This window comes from Natator depressus, chromosome 7 (genome assembly GCF_965152275.1).
Source record: "Natator depressus isolate rNatDep1 chromosome 7, rNatDep2.hap1, whole genome shotgun sequence".
NCBI classification, from domain to species: Eukaryota; Metazoa; Chordata; order Testudines; family Cheloniidae; genus Natator; species Natator depressus.
In genome coordinates, this window is record NC_134240.1 from 52,751,849 (window position 1) to 52,769,070 (window position 17,222).

The 17,222-nt window shown below is 45.5% G+C and overlaps 1 protein-coding gene across 6 annotated transcripts in view; it reads right to left on the bottom strand.

Moving 5' to 3' along the window:
• Positions 1-16,831, bottom strand: part of PPP3CB (protein phosphatase 3 catalytic subunit beta) — a 68,136-nt gene extending 51,305 nt beyond the window's left edge. For 2 of the 6 annotated variants that reach the window (XM_074958437.1, XM_074958433.1), the window contains exon 1: positions 10,980-11,315. In XM_074958437.1, coding sequence (XP_074814538.1) covers positions 10,980-11,115 — 136 coding nt within the window. In that variant the 5' untranslated portion in view covers positions 11,116-11,315. Of the gene's footprint in view, positions 1-10,979; positions 11,318-16,569 lie in introns of those variants that run through there. The other 4 variants (XM_074958439.1, XM_074958436.1, XM_074958438.1 and 1 more) reach the window with 4 other exon arrangements.
• Between the last annotated feature and the right edge of the window lie 391 nt (positions 16,832-17,222).

Here is a 17,222-nt window from a genome sequence, read left to right on the forward strand (position 1 = left end):
CTCAGATTTCTTCTCATCATCAACTTCTGTTGTGTCATCATCAAATATAGCATCATCTTCTGACCTGTCGAGTGCATTGCTGATACAGCATTTCCTAAATGATTTTTCTATCATTTCCGAGGGAATGGACACCCACACCTCCTCGATCCACTGGCGACTAGATTGATTTCAGATTCATAAGATTCCCGCCTTTTGTCAACTTCATCATGCCTGAGCACATCCATTCAGCCCACATTTCGCATAGCCTGTCTTTAAAGGGTTTGTTCAGGCAGACATCAAGCGGTTGTAGAACTGAAGTTAAGCCTCCAGGTATTACAGCCAAAGTAGTTTTCATATTTTTGGCCACATTTTTCACCTCATCCATCTTGTATGCCCTGAACAAGTCCCAAACGAGCATAGCAGGTTTCTTGAAAAGTGCTCCTGGTCTCTTATTCCACACTTTTTCCAGCCATTCAATAGTCTCACTTTCATCCATCCATCTCTTTTCATGTGCATATACGATGACACCAGCAGGAAATTCCATGTTTTTAGGCCAGGTTTTTCTTTTAAAAAAACAACAACAGGAGGGAGCTTTGATCCATTTGCCAAACATGATAAAACCACCGTAAAATGGATTTTTTCATGGTCAGTGGTTTTAATTGAAACTGTTTTTTCACCAACACCAGTTACCGTTCTGTTGCTCAGGAGATCGAATGTAATCAGCGTTTCATCCATATTTTCTATCTGTGACAGTTCAAATGCATATTCCTTTTGATATTTTATAATAAACCTTTGGAAATATTCGATTTTTTTCTTCCAGATCTCTCGGCAGCTTTTGCGCTATCTTTGTTCGCTGACGAAGACGGTTCATGAAGCAAGTACACCAATCCACTGATGCCACAAACACTGACGGCTTTACTGACTTGTATTTGTCATCTTGTTTAGTCTGCAAAAGAATGAGGGGGGATTTGATAGCTGCTTTCAACTACCCGAAAGGGGGTTCCAAAGAGGATGGATCTAGACTGTTCTCAGTGGTAGCAGATGACAGAACGAGGAGTAATGGTCTCAAGTTGCAGTGGGGGAGGTTTAGGTTGGATATTAGGAAAAACTTTTTCACTAGGAGGGTGGTGAAGGACTGGAATGCATTACCAAGGGAGGTGGTGGAATCTCCTTCCTTAGAAGTTTTTAAGGTAGGGCTTGACAAAGCCCTGGCTGGGATGATTTAGTTGGGGATTGGTCCTCCTTTAAGCAGGGGCTTGGACTAGATGACCTCCTGAGGTCCCTTCCAACCCTGATATTCTATGATTCTATGATCTTTCGACATTTGCAGAGCACGCAGATGAATTCCAGTTCTAGTGACAATGCACCCATTTTGTCGACATTCAACAACTCAATTACTGAGATCTTTCTCCAGCTCAGGAAATGAAGCGCACATTGTTGGGCATTTTTTCTTGCTTCTTGGCATGTATTTTAGTGTTTTATTTTTTCGCCATTCTCTTACTTGCTTCTCATTGATACAAAATTCATGAGCAGCGGCGCAATTATTGTTTGCTTCCGCATATTCAGTAACTTTAAGTTTGAACTCTGCATGATAAGCAGACCATTTTCTTTTGATTTCACCTTTGTTCATTTTAAATACTAGTATGATCATAAATTATTATTATTATTATTAGTTATAGATTTTGTAGGACTTTATACAGGAATGTCACCTGCTTTATCACTGTCAAATTATTGTTCTTTGTTTATTTCAAAGCAGCCCTGTCGATTGACATGTGTGTGGCGATAACAGGCTATTTAAATTTTATTAGAGATTCCACTGATTCTGAGCGTTATACTTTCATACTGGCTCAAGACTTACAAGGTCCATTGGTAGAAATACATGAAGAAATCAAATTACACAGTAGCAGACTGACACTAGTGCTAAAGTACTATCGTTCATTGTATTTTTCTGACTGGCTTGTAAGGTGTAGCATTTTGTGAAATGCATGGGTCAAATGTCATGCAGATCTGCAGCACTGCTCTTTTAGTATTCATTTCAAGCCAATCTAGTCCACTAAACAAAGCTTTTGCAACTTTAAAAGGCTGCAGTATCGATATCAATAAATGGTTGGCAAACTTCGGCTCCCAGCCAGTCAGGGTAAGCTGCTGGCGGGTCAGGACGTTTTGTTTACCTGGAGCGTCTGCAGGCATAGAGCCCCTCAGCTCCCTATGGTCACGGTTCGCCATTCCCAGCCAACGGCCACCACTTCCCACAGTTCCCATTGGCTGAGAACGGCAAACCGCAGCCAAAGGGAGCTGAGGGGCTCCATGCCTGTGGACGCTCCAAGTAAACAAAATGACAATGTATTAGATATTCAATTCAATAATTCCATAGCGTTTAAAATCATCACATTTTGGTGTAGACCCATTTATAAGCCAACCTCCCCTCTTTGATGCTTCACTTTTTTACCAAAAATATTCGGCTTATGAACGAGTATATACAGTATGTCCGAGGCAGTACTAACTTATTTGTATCAGTGTATAAAGATTTATCTCAGAGGAAGTATCTTTGGCCAGCCTAGGCAGCAGCGGAAAGTCCAGCCACTGACTGAGGCATGTCCATTGCCATGGGCATACATGTGTTCATTTCCTCGTAGAGTCTACCTGGTGCTATCACCATGCTTCGTTGACAATAAACCTGCCTGTGTGCCTTCATACCTTAACAGATCTTATGGTCATTGGGCGGTTCGCTCAAGATCTGCTGTGCCAACTGTCTACGCAGAGCTGGGACAGCACACAGGGAGAACACACACACACCCAGCCAAACATCTCACACACACACCCAGCCAAACATCTCACACACACACCCAGCCAAACATCTCACAACATTGGTGACCCCAACTACTGATCTGGTAAATAGGTGTGAGCTGTCCTCTGTAGGAATTGCAATATAACATGACAAAACCACAAGCTAGGAAACGCCCTTAACCTCTCCCTGCTAATCCCCACACAGTTTAATAAGGTATGGATGTGCTGGGACTGAAGCGTTAACTCTCATGCTCAAACTTTGTCATAGTTACTGTTATGCTCTGGGCAGGGTTGATTAATGTCACTCAGTATAGTAAACTCTTAATTGTATTTATATTCTGTCCCTAGACAGAATATGCTTTTGTGTGGGTTTTGATTATGTTGTTTTGGTTTTTAAGGTGGCCACCTGGTTTTCAGTTCCCACATTTGCTTATCATTGCATCTATTTTCCTATTGATTAGAGAGCATAAATTGTTTTAACTTTAAAAAGTTAACACTTTGGAGACTACAGAAGAACATATGATTGTAATATCTAAGATGCATCACTAAGCGGGATTAAAAACGGAACAAAGATTCTTGGTTCATTGTACTGTGTACTTTCAATTTTGCCTCAGCAATCAAGTTGAAAGTCATAATATTGTTCATATTAAAAAAATTGGTTAGTCTCTAAGGTGCCACAAGTACTCCTTTTCTTTTTGCAAATACAGACTAACACGGCTGCTACTCTGAAATAGGTAATATTGTCATTTAATAGGTTATGGATGATGATTCTGAAGGGTGTATGCAGTTGCTGCAAACTAATGGGTTTAATCTAACCTTTGATGAAGAAATAATAGCATGTAATGGTCCAAGAAAACAGAAATGCAGCAGGATGTGCTCTAGAGCAGTGGTTCTCAAACTTTTTTCTTCACAGACCACTTGAAAATTGCTGAGAGTCTTGGAGGATCACTTAATGATCTTTCCAAATGTTCTTTGTACCATTAGCTAACTATGATACAAACACTGATACTGTTCTGAAAGCAAAAAATCTGCAGGGATAAAATGTGTCTTTGAAATTCAAAGGCCTTCAATTGCTTATTCAGTGGTCTACGTGCATATAATTAATATCCGTCACCTTTAAACAATTCCTCAGAGTTTTGAACAATCTCCTCTTGGGATTACCTAAACTGTACTGCAATCTATTTTAAAGGACAGCTGGAAACACCAACCTCTTTGTATAAGCAGGGTTTGAAAGACCCACTTGCCTCCTCACCAAGACGAGAAGAAATTTGGAGATGGAATGAACAGAGTTACTGCATCTACTTGCTCCTTCCACTGAAAGCAAAGCAGTCTAAGTGCCACTAGTGCTTTCCCAGGGAAACAACTGAGAGGACAAGCAGACTTGCACCATAGCCTTTTCAGGGGGAGTCAAGAAAAAACTTGCACATGCTTTGTTGTATAAAGGTGACTGCCCAAAAGAGAGTGAGATATAAATTTAAAAAGTAAACCAATGGGGAAAGAATTGGGGGGTGGGGGTGCAGAGATGATGGGGATTTTTGGGAGAGCAAAAATACAGGTTGACCCAGATGCCCATCACCCCAGCTAACTGCACTGAACACATATCCATATGGACCCCAGAATTCTATCATCGTAATCTGAGCACACAAGCACTTTTTCCCTTCCTGCTGGTGAAATGAGTATGGCCAGAAAGTAGTTAAACAGTGGCTTCTCCTCAATATAGGACATAATATACTAACAAATTCAAAACCTGTGGATGATCTGTGAACCCAAAGTTTGTTTGAACTGTTATAAGAGCAATAATCAATTACTTTTACCACAAACACCTGTAAAAAGCACCAGAAAATTGTTAAATGTTACTGGCAAACAAGGAAAATAAGAGAAATCAGTTATATTTAATCATAATTTTGACACAACATAATGTTGCAACTTCTGAACCACACAATACAGCACCGTGCAGGGACATTCAATGTCACTAACTGAAGCTGAATGGGGGCACTGCAGAAAAATTGCATTTTTCTCTATTCAGGAGAAAACAGTTATATTTTGTTTATTTAAAAGATACAGTAATAAAAACCTTGACACAGGACAATTCTTGGGTATTTAATGTCACAACTTCACTTCAGGCCTTTGAATGTCCCCGTGGATCATTAATTCACAGGAAATACCCTGTGACCAAGTCACTCACATTCAAGTTAACTAAACCATTAGAGACAAAAATAACTGACTACTTGAATAAAAGTACTCAGTAACCTGTGATGGTATGCCACAGATTTGTGACATTTGTGATAGTATGCCAGACCAATCCAATCCTTGATTTAACTTCACTATATTCAGATTGTATATGCTGGACATTTACAACAATCATTACAAGAGAACATAAATATGTTTTAATTAGGCATAAAATATTTCTCAAGTACAACGTTCATATCATAAATCTGTCTGAGCAGGTAAGTGTTCTCACAATGGCTAAATATGGAGGTCAAACGTTTTTAAAATGTGGGTCACGCCCCAGTTTTTTTCCTCTCTTACTGGAAAATCTGAATAACTGATAATACAGTATTTCAATCACTTTCTTGAGACAGCACTTTTGGCCATGGCTGACAAGACACACTGTTACCAGCAGAATGAATTATCTTGTCTCCAATCTCATTCTCTCCCTATTTACTACCTCATTTTGCAGTTTTTCCCCAGTGATAAAAACTAAGGCTGTGCCCACACTACAGTTCAAACTATGCTAGTAACAGCCATCTTTAAACCATTTTTTGTTTTCTTTTTAAAGAATCATGTTACAACATCATGCTATGGACTACCTGGAGGCACAGCACAGAGCATCATTCTCAAGAAAAAAAAATCTGTTCACAACGCATGGTAATCAATAACTTAGGCCTGATCTACACCTAAAACTGAGGCTGACCAGACAACATCACTCAGGATTGTGAAAAATTCACACCTCTGACAGATGTAGTTAGGCTGATCTAAGCCTTGGGACAAACACCCCAAGGTCAATGAAAGAATTCTTCCACCAACCTTGCTACTGCCTCTCAAGGACTTACTACAACAACAGAAAACCCCCTTCTGTAGCTGCAGCAAGCGTCTATGCTACAATGGCATAGCGGCAGCTCTACTGCTGTAGTGCAGACACACTCTTAAGGCTTGTCTTTAGTGAAGGTGCTACTATGCTGATGGGAGAGCTTCTTCCACTGGCATAGTTAATCCACCTCCCCGAGAGGCAGTAGCTATGTCAGGGGGAGAAGCTCTCCCGTTGACACAGCGCTGTCTACACGGGGGGTTAGGTATAACTACATTGCTTGGGGGGGGCGTGGATTTTTCACACCCTTGAGCAACACAGTTATACTGATATAGATCTGTACTGTAAACCTGCCCAGAGATATCATACCCTTAACACTGAAGATTTACTGTCAGAAATTACATACGTACTCTGTAAACCAACAGTTCTCAAATGTTAGCAATCCGAGGACCCCCATTTTGATTTTAAATGTTTCACGGACCCCAACCCCGCACTCAGCCCCAGGCCCCACCCCCACTCCTTCCCCCAAGGTCCCACCCCACCCCACCTCTTCCTGCCCCTGCTCCACTTCACCCCTGCCCCTCCTCTTTCTGCCCCCTCCCCTGAGCACGCCCCATCTCCGCTCCTTCCGCTCCCTCCCAGTGTCTCCGGTATACCACTGAACAGCTGTTCCCCGGCATGCAAGAGGCACTGGGAGGGAGGGGAAGGAGTTGATATGGGGGACTGGCGGCCTTGGACATGATTCCGCCCCCTTCCACGAGCATGCCCCATTCCCGCTCTTCCCCACCCCCACCCCCAGCACCTCCTGCACGCTGCTCAACAGCTGTTCCCTAGTGTACAGGAGGCGACTGGGAGGGAGGGGGAGGAGCTGAAGGAGGGAGTGGGAGAAGTTGATCTGCGGGGCCAGCAGACCCCTTGCAGTACTCTCACGGACCCACAGGGGTCTGCAGACCCCAGTTTGAGAAACGATGCTGTAAACCGTTGTGCGTAAAGTCTATATAACTTTGTATTCTGCAACCAGATGTGTGTGCACCAGACCCTGAAGTGTACTGATTGTGTAGTTCTGGTGCAAGACATTTATAGTTACCATAAATAAATTAGAGTATTCTGTATTAAAACAAATGGCTTAACTTTCTTCTTAGCAACCATCCTACAAGAAAAACTGAAGTATTCATTTCTTGGCAGCTATTTTTTGGGAGAGTCAGAATTACGGTTACTGTTGAAATCTTACGTTTATTTTCATATCTAAATTTTTGCTAACCATTAACTAAATTTTCAAATCTTTACATAAGTTGCGTTATTTCCATACTACTCCATGGTGAGGGTGTCCTTGGTGTTTGTTTTTTCTATTTTTAATGTTATTTACTGTAGCAACATTAACAACATTTACATTATTAACCTTACACATACACTTGCATGCACTGAAGCTTATATTAAAAACGTTGTGTATAAAACTATATACACTGAATTGTTTTCAGTGCACAAATATCTGTGCACAATATTCTACACAGTCAAACTTCAACATACATAAGAACTTATATGACAAAATTTTTTGAGCTCAACTGTGCTAGGTCCTCGCTGCTTCGTAGGGTTCACTTCCCTCCCCAGAATGACACAATACTTTCAGAACTTGAAAAGCTGAACATGGACCAACAGTGAGTTTAGAAGCACCCATGGCTTAGTTCTGCTGAGTTTCTAAATTCAGTTATTGTTCTGAGGATCTGAAGTGCATGAAATAGAATGGGTCAGCTGGGAGGGACTGTGACCTGATATCCCATACTTAAGTTTTGTCTGGGAACAGATGTGGCATCCAGGGAGGGAAGGAAACTTTTCTAGTGCATGCCTTTATTCTGCAGTGAATTTAAATGTTTGGAGGAAATACCATATGTACAACTGCAAAAAGAGTTTTGAGAGTTTTCACTAGTGACTTCAATGATTGGTGTAAACAAATTACTGGTAAGAAAAATGAGTACTTTGGTTCACTTGAAAAAACAAGCAAGGTTTGTAAGGAGGTTCACAATCATGGTAGAAGTTTACAGAGCAGAAAGACCTGTTTAAACATAGTTGCTGGTCTACTTTGGTTTCAAATGAACCTGGTCTTAATGTCTAATACTAGGAATTGTTTAACAGTAGTAGTCCTCACAATTCTCACTAAAACACTATGCCATGCTGACTTTGAAGGGGAAGCAGGGAGGAAAATACATCAGAGGACCCATCTACCCCACAAAATGTCACCAGTTTTGTAACTAGTTTGTAATACAACTGACTATGTACAGTTCATGTCAAACAAAGCATGGTCAACACATCTGATGTAGGTGGTAGCACATTTCAGCCATGCTTTATAACATGACTGTCAGGTTTGAATTAGGTTCTAACGTGGTTCAGTTGCATAGATGGAATCACTTAGCATCTACTGTAGCCAATGATCTTACCTTTCATCCCTCTGCTGTAAGAGTATCCCAAACCACATTGCACCTTGTGAAAAAAGCCCACAATTGTCTGCCTCTCACACCAGCAGCAGAGACAGTATGAGTTAACTGTCCAGGATTTTCTCCAGAAGGCACTGACACAACATAACTGTGCAGCATGGTAGCTGTGGACAGGCCAACAGAATTAACATATGGTTGGACCAAGAAAATGCTCCTGTGCAGGCAGTTAACCATATTAGGTGTAATTGTGTCAGATGAAGCTATGAAAACCTGGTTACACTTACAGTGGTTCTATATGCAACGTAGACACGGTCAAAAACAGATTGCATCCCCAGCACTCAATTCTGTAAGCATAAAATAACAGTCTTAACTTAGATTTTGGAATACAGGAACTCATCGCTTAACGCTGTAGTTATGTTCCTGAAAAATGCGACTTTAAGAGAAACGATGTTAAGCGAATCCCATTTCCCCATAAGAATTAGTATAAATAGGGTGGGTTAGGTTCCAGGGAAATTTTTTTCACCAGACAAAAGACTATATCTATATATACACACACACACACACACACTATAAGTTTTAAACAAACAACTTAATACTGGTACACAGCGATGATGATTGTGAAGCTTGGTTGAGGTGGTGAGGACAGAGGCTAGGATATTTCCCAGGGGAGGCCTTACTACTAAATGATGAACTAGCAACTGGCTGAGCCCTCAAGGGTTAACTCGTTGTTAATTTAGCCTCACACTCTACAAGACACCAGGAATGGAGGGAGGGGAGACAGCATGGCAGACAGAGACACACACCCTGTGTGTGAGAGAGAGATGCGCATTGCTCCTTTAAGTACACTGACCCCACTCTTAAGTACACTGCCTTTTTAAGTTAATCAGCAAGCTGAGATGGTAGCTGCTGCCAGGAAGCTCCCTCCGTCCTGAGCCCTGTGGTGTCTGCCCCCTGCTCTATGGAAGATGGAGTAAGCTGGGTGCAGGAGCAGGAGGGAGGGGGACACCCTGACATTAGCTTCCCTTTCCTCCCCCACCCCCTGCAAAGCAAGCAGGAGGCTCCGGGGAGCAGCTCCAAGGCAGAAGGCAGGATCAGCACATGGCAGTGGGGGGGAGGGACAGCTGAACTGCCATCAATTGGGCAGCTGCCGCACAGGGAACTTAGGGGAACCGGGAGCTGACAGGGGGCTGCCAGTCCACCCTGGTTCCAAGCCCCCACCAGCTAGCTGCAACGGGCTGCTATTCCTGCAAGCAGTGGATAAAGCAGACAGCTGCCAAATGATGTTATAAGGGAGCACTGCACAACTTTAAATGAGCATGTTCTCTAATTGATCAGCAACTAAACAAGTTAACCAGGACAACTTTAAGTGAGGAGTTACTGTAGCTAACTGCATGGGTTATGATTAACATGAACTGTTGGGGAGTCTGGAAATCAGCAGGTTTTCCAGTGCAGTTTGAAATAACCACTCACTGTAAGTTCACCTGTATCGTCTGAATGGTCTAACCTAATTATTTCTTGCAACAAATTGCAAAGTGTAGAAAATATTACAAGCCTCCGCACTATGCATTATTACAACACTGTGATAATAGCACTAAGTGCCACTGACAGGGCAGAATGCTCATTTGTAGTATTTTTTACTTTTATTTTTTGCAATTGTTCAAACAAATCAATAGGTTAAACAACTGAAAATGAACACCATTGAACTGAAAATGAACTGTAAATAAAGGTTTCCTAGCACTCTGGAAAACACGCTGAGTTACAAAATGTACTATTGGAGTCCAATGCTTTGAAAACAAATATATCCCCTTAATTTCTCAAGCTTTCCCATTATGTAAGAATTGAATGTTCAGGGCTGTAGTTGCTTTAAAAGCATATTTTAGACAATGTGTTTCTAAGAATACTAGTGTTCAGAACAAATTGCTGCCTACAACAGAAACTTTTAAATTACATAGAAACTGTACAAGCACAAAAGAGTAAGCCACTTCAAATAAATAACCCCATCACAGCTAAATACAGTTTAATTATCAAACCTACAAGAACATAAAATTAAAATCTTGTTCTATATGATTCATTCAAACTGAAGTTGGAAAAGTCCTTAATGGGTCACTCAGTCTTCTCCTGACAATCCACAATTTATGTGTGTTGTTACTATTTTAAAACAATGCTACTGTAAAGGAGATTTTTTTTGTAAAAACAGTAAAAGAACAGACCTGTTGCACCCTGAAAAAAGAGTCTGCACATCCTGCAGCACTTTGGCCACTGATCCATCAGAATTAGAAACTTGAAAGTAGTGACCAATAGCAAAAGAGGCAACAGCTCCATGCTCCCTCCTCCTCTGTTCTGTCAGGGTGCACGCTGGAGAGAAGGGACTGACTATTAAGACAGCAAAAGCCCATTGCAAGGATCTCATGTGGAGGAGACCGTGCACACACACAGAGAGGAGCCTGTCTATAGTGCGCAAACCTCCAGAGGACTCTTTACAGATACACCCCACAATACACACCGGGGACACTCATTTAGAATGAACGGGTTTGTCGGGTACACCCATACGCTGAGGCCTACCCCCCGCCCCCCCCACTCACACATATACAGCCCCCCCCTCGGACCCCCACAATCACATATCGCCCCCCACCCGCTCTCACACACCTCCCCACTCATACAGCCCCTCATCTCCTCATGCACGCACCCCCCCGCCCGCACACGCACCCACTCGCCCCCATTCTCACCCAGCCCCCCATGCACGCCCCCATTCTCACCCCGCCCCGCCGCCGAGTCGTTCACCCCGCAGAGGGCCGGTCGCTGGCGGGGCTCACCCTTAACGGCCCGCTCGCTGGTGCCGTGAGGCGGCGGCGGCGGTGGCCCCGGCCCCTTACTCCCCTCCTTGGCGGACATGGCGGGGCGCGGCCGGGCTCCGCTCCCGGCCAGCGACTGCGGCTCTATAGGCTCCGGGGACACGCGAGGGCGGGGGCGGCGGCAGCTAGAGGCTCCGGGCGGCAGCGGCCCAAAGGAACATGGCGTCAGGCGAGACTCCGAGCACCTCACAGCGAGGGGACAGTCCGCCTCGGGACCGACATGCACCGCGCGCCACCCCACGACTGGAGGCTAAGGGAGCGTGGGAAAACTCTCCCTCCCGCTTCCCGCAGCAGGGCCCCAAGGGAGCGTGAGAAAACTCTCCCTCCCGCTACCCCCGCAGCATGGCCCTAAGGGAGCGTGGGAAAACTCTCCTTCCCGCAGCATGGGCCTAAGGGAGCGTGGGAAAACTCTCCCTCCCGCTTCCCGCAGCATGGCCCTAAGGGAGCATGAGAAAACTCTCCTTCCCGCAGCATGGCCCTAAGGGACCGTGGGAAAACTCTCCCTCCTGCTTCCCGCAGCATGGCCCTCAGGGAGCGTGGCCCCAAGTTAAAGTTCCATTGAGCTAATGGCTGATGAGGCTGACACAGCAAAGACACCTCAGTTTCATAGTCAACCATACACACAGGAGAGACATGGCCAGAATCCTGTCCAACCGCCGTGGATTGGCCTAACTTGATGGACCAGGTACCCATTCTGCAGCTGGGTGAACTGGAGCAGGCCTTTCTGTGTGAGACTTGAATCCATGAGCATCGAGATTGTAGTACAGCACCTTAACTGCTCAGTTCCACTCTTTGAGATGCCCTATGGGAGCATGGTGTGTGACATTTCCATTCAATATCTTTGAGGACCTGTGACAACTGGGGGATCATCCAGCTCCATTAGGATTTCTGTCACCACCTGCCCTGGCACCTTGGGGGGCCGTAATGCTGTGGTTCTGTGGCACAGAGCCCTGTCAATACTGGCCAGTACATAGGCATGGAGGTCTTACCATGACTTCTAGCAGCCTAGTTACTCATTGCACGGTGACCCCTAAGCCCTTCCAGTCCCATGTCTCCCCAGATCCATCCTTTCAGAGTTCTTAACTACCAGACACTCAGACTCTGGTTCATCATCCCTAAAGGTGTGAAAACTGCCCCAGTTATCAGATCACTTTAGCACACACACTCCACACAATAGAGACAATAAACAAAAAGTTTATTTAGTAGAAAAACCCTAGATTCAAAGATGAAATAGGAAGGGAAGCACAAAAGCTACACCAAAAATAAACAGATGCAAGTTCAGGCTTTACACATCTACATTAGATAAAGTCTCTTTTCTAATACAAGTTACCTACTGCCTTTGAACAGTTTCCCAGAGTGCCCCAGGCCAAAGAGGGAATCCAGCATTCACAGACAGTCCCCCACCTTCAAGACCACCCCTCAGTTTTTGATACCTTTCACTTCAAACCCCTTCCTTTTTAGCAGGCTAGCAGAGCATTTTTTTCCTCTCTCTCAGACTATAGTGATTCATGGTGGGGGGAAATTCCCTCTGGATGTGGTAGTCAGAATGTCTCAGTGTCTTCCCATTAACTATGATGGTCCATAATTTGTCTTTTCCTGAACTGTACCATGGACTGTTACTTGCATCTGTAAACACCTGGCTTGGGAAGAGTCCCACTCTGCAGTGAGGTGTATTTGAAATTGTAAGAAGTCATGAGCATAGTATTCTACGTACATCTTCACAGAATCGTAGAAGATGAGGGAGCATGGGGAGGAGGTGACCAGCCCTCTGTGGAGAAAGAAGTGGTTTGGGACTATTTAGAAAAGCTGGACAAGCACAAGTCCATGGGGCCGGATGTGCTGCATCTGAGAGTGCTAAAGGAGTTGGCGGATGTGATTGCAGAGCCATTGGCCATTATCTTTGAAAACTCATGGCGATTGGGGGAAGTCCCGGAGGACTTGAAAAATGCTAATGTAGTGCCCATCTTTAAAAAAGGGAAGGAGGATCCTGGGAACTACAGGCCAGTCAGCCTCACCTCAGTCCCTGGAAAAATCATGGAACAGGTCCTCAAGGAATCAATTCTGAAGCACTTAGAGGAGAGGAAAGTGATCAGGAACAGTCAGCATGGATTCACCAAGGGCAAGTCATGCCTGACTAATCTAATTGCCTTCTATGATGAGATAACTGGCTCTGTGGATGAGGGGAAAGTGGTGGACGTGTTGTTCCTTGACTTTAGCAAAGCTTTTGACACGGTCTCCCACAGTATTCTTGCCAGCAAGTTAAAGAAGTATGGGCTGGATGAATGGACTATAAGGTGGATAGAAAGTTGGCTAGATTGTCGGGCTCAACGGGTAGTGATCAATGGCTCCATGTCTAGCCGGTATCAAGCGGAGTGCCCCAGGGGTCGGTTTTGTTCAACATCTTCATTAATGATCTGGGACGATGGGATGGATTGCACCCTCAGCAAGTTTGCGGGTGACACTAAGCTGAGGGGAGAGGTAGATACGCTGGAGAGTAGGGATAGAGTCCAGAGTGACCTAGACAGATCGGAGGGTTGGACCAAAAGAAATCTGATGAGGTTCAACAAGGACAAGTGCAGAGTCCTGCTCTTAGGAAGGAAGAATCCCATGCACTGCTACAAGCCACTGCCCCAGGGTCATCAGCAGCAATGGTTGGGGGACCCAAGCCTCCCTCTCCACCAGGTACAACCCAGGGCATTGGCGGTGGCAGGATTGCCTGCCACCAGCTCGATGGGCATCCTGTCAAAATACTCTGAAATAGTTTCCAGTTCTATAACTGGTTCCCTGCAAATTTTCCCTTGGTCACTTCCTACCCATTTCTCTCCAGGATGCCATCTCAGGGTTCCCACGGTCACTCCTTCTTCTGGGACACCCGGAAGCTGGGGTTTGTGGTTTTTCACCATCCGTGTCTTGAAGTGTCCACAGTTTTTCTGCAAGAGCCTGCAGTACACCTCCCTTCTCTCCAGCAGTCCACCCTTAATGAGCTGGGCTGCTTCCTTTTATACCTAGTCTCCAGCCAGACCATGCCCAGCAGGGCCAAGGGGGCGTGGCCTCCTCAGCCCAAAGAGAGGAGTTCACCCCTGCAGTACCAGTGTGGGGCATCCCCTTAGGGTGTCTGGACCCTGATTGTCATAGGACCATATTGTACTAAGTTTATGTATCACTGTGGGCCAGGGACTGCATGCAGCTCCAGGGGGGAGGGCAATCACAACTCCTTCAGGAATCAAAAACAGTGGGAGGTAATTAAGGTGAATCACTTAGGTTGTAAACACCTAGGGGGAGAGACCACCCCTTGCAGAGGCTGGCATAGACTGGTTCAGACTGGATTTTTCAGAGACCAACAAAGGAAGGGCTTTTGATAGAAAAAGGCTGAGTTTAAACTGACTCAGGGCCTTTTTCTGATCCAGCAAAAGGCCAGGATTGTCTGTCTCAGTAGAGCCCCAACCCCTGTGGTAGGATTGGAAAGATGTTGTTGTACTAGGGCCACATAAGACTGGTGGGCGACTCCTGGTATGTTCAGTGTATGTTTAAATCTGTTTATTGTTTTTATTATGTTTTCTCTGTAAGGTTTTACATTAAGAATAAATGTGCTTGCTTAAAGAGGGCAGGGTGGTAACAGCCAGCAATACATTGTTCCTAGCCCTCAGAGACAGACAACCCAATGCACAGACGTTAGCCTTTAGGCAGACTGGCTTACTGGGGATATCATAGTGTAAGACAGGTAGTATCTTAAAACCCCCTATCAGAAGGGAGTGGGACAAGGGTCCCTGCCCAGGAGAGGTGACACTGGACCTAACTAGGCACGCCTGGAGTGGACCACAGAGGGCAGGGGAGATACAGGTGCAGTGACCTTGACTGTCCCAGGGTGCAAGGCAAATCTTCATTGGAGATGGCACTGTTGCCACCTCCTGGTGCAATAACAATTTTGCTAAGCAGCAGAGAGCCAGTGGCAGAGGGGCTGGGGAGAGGGATGACAGAACTATGGAGTTCTTGGCTCCACCTTCCCTTGTGGTCAAGCTGCTACACAGCAGCCATGACTTGACCTGGGTGAAGTAGATGACCACATCACAAGTCCACTTGACCACTCACTCAGCTGCTATGATCAACTTCCTGGATCCTGTGTGTTTTAAGCCTCTGGAGTATGAACAGAGTCTAGGCATTCGCCTGGCTTGGGTGCCTAGGCACATGCTCAGGGTGCAGCTCCTTTTTCTAGTAGCTCCTCCTGGGAATTTAAATGCTTGGCCTACTGTACAGCACCCTGGAACCAGTGCAGACCCCTCAGGCTCCTGCATAGCTTAGATACACCGTCTCCCAGAATCCCACCAGATGTGAGCCTTATGGATCACAGTTTAACCCTTCCAGGGGGCATACCCTGAAGCGTAGGACACAGCGCATACAGACTTTACACAGGACTTGAACCCAGCATTGCTCTCTCTCTAATAGCATGAGGAATACACAGATCTATACAAAAATATTAAACTCTGCACACATTTCCCTGCCTCAGTTTTCTCACCACTCCAGAGCATTCTTTGAGTTGGGAACAGGGTCAGCGTTTTTTTGTTGCAGTGCATGGCTTGGGTTCTGAAACATGAAGTCTCCTCTGATCTTAGCCAGTCCATCCCCTATCACGCTGATCCCCAAACTTTGTGTGTGTCTTCCCCATTTGGTATATGTCCCCCTACTTCCAACAATATCTGGCTTCTTTGTTCTGCCTTTGGCAACTTTCCACTGCTCCAAACCTCCATCCCTGCAGACCAACTTGGCTGAACCAATTTCCCAACTAAGGCACCCTCTTTATCATAAACTATTGTGTGGTCAGAGTACAGCCCTTAAAGTTGACAGCTTTCCCTTATCCCTGTGTAGCGCTCCCTCACCACCTGGTTACCTCCTTTAATGCGAATCTGCTTACAGGTCTGGGTTCTTTTGGATCCTGCCACCCACTCAGCAGGGTGTATCTTCTTTCTTTTTTCCTATGAAATTATTTGGCGATGCCTCCACCCCCCTCGCTCCTTCCTGGTAGGGTCACCAGGGCAGCTTGGGCGGAAAATTCTAACTACAGGGTAATCCCCACTTACTTGCCAGATAGCTGGAGACTTCCAAGAAATAACACAAACACAATAATTATATTAAACAGGAGACAAATACAACATAACAGGGTAAAACACTATTTTTAGGGTCACCGGTACTGATACTGAAAATACCCGTGACTTGATGTAGCAAATGTAAAATTAGTGTCCCGTTGGTACGCGTACTTTGCTGGAGCCCTTGATGACCTATAACCACAACATTCTTCTCTGCAGTGGTTTAGCAGTGTGGCTGACTGAGTTCAGTACAGCCAAAGGACTCAAGTGGTAAGTCCCTCCACAGGTATAATATCCAGCAGGTTATAAAATCCTCAAACCCTTACTCCCTGGCTTGAGGACACAGTTCAGGGAGTAGTGGGGGTCCCCAAAACAAATTCCCTGACTAACTAACTAAAAGATGGTGCACTCACAAACTCCATGAATGATCCTCAGGTTCAAAGATGACTCTGGACTCCTCAGTCACTGCAGAGGGGCTGCTCTCTGCTGGCAGGGATCCTCCTCAGGCAGGAATCAGGCTGCGTCGGTCCCAGGATTTCCCCTCACCACAAAGGGGTGCAGGACTCAAGGTGTAGGTTATACAGCTACACTAACATCCAAACTGTCGCCTCCTAGCCCAGCCTCCAGCCACACACTCAGCAGGGAGCTTCCCTGGACTAGCAGCCAGAGCATAGCTGACCATGTGGTGACTGGTCTCACCTAGGGAGCTAGAGAGCGAACTCAGCCTGGCTGGGGAAGTTTCCCAGCAAACTCTACAAATGGGGAATCATCAGCAAGGAAGGAAAAACACAGCTGAGGGATCTGCTGTCAGGTCCCTAGAGGCCTGTTCTCAGGGGAACCCTGCATGCAGGCCTGCGACTCACCAGCTCCCCACACAGCCAGTCCTGCCCTTTTCCTGGCTGGCTCCAAACTGACTCGGAAATGGCTTCTCCCCTTTTCTTAACTCCCTGGGAGGGCCTCTCACTCCCTATTGGTTGCTGGGCAGACTCTGAGTCTGCCTTGGCTCTCCCTCTCTACCAGGGACAGTGTGCCTCTCCCTGAGCTGCCAGCAGACAGGGTCCCAGGA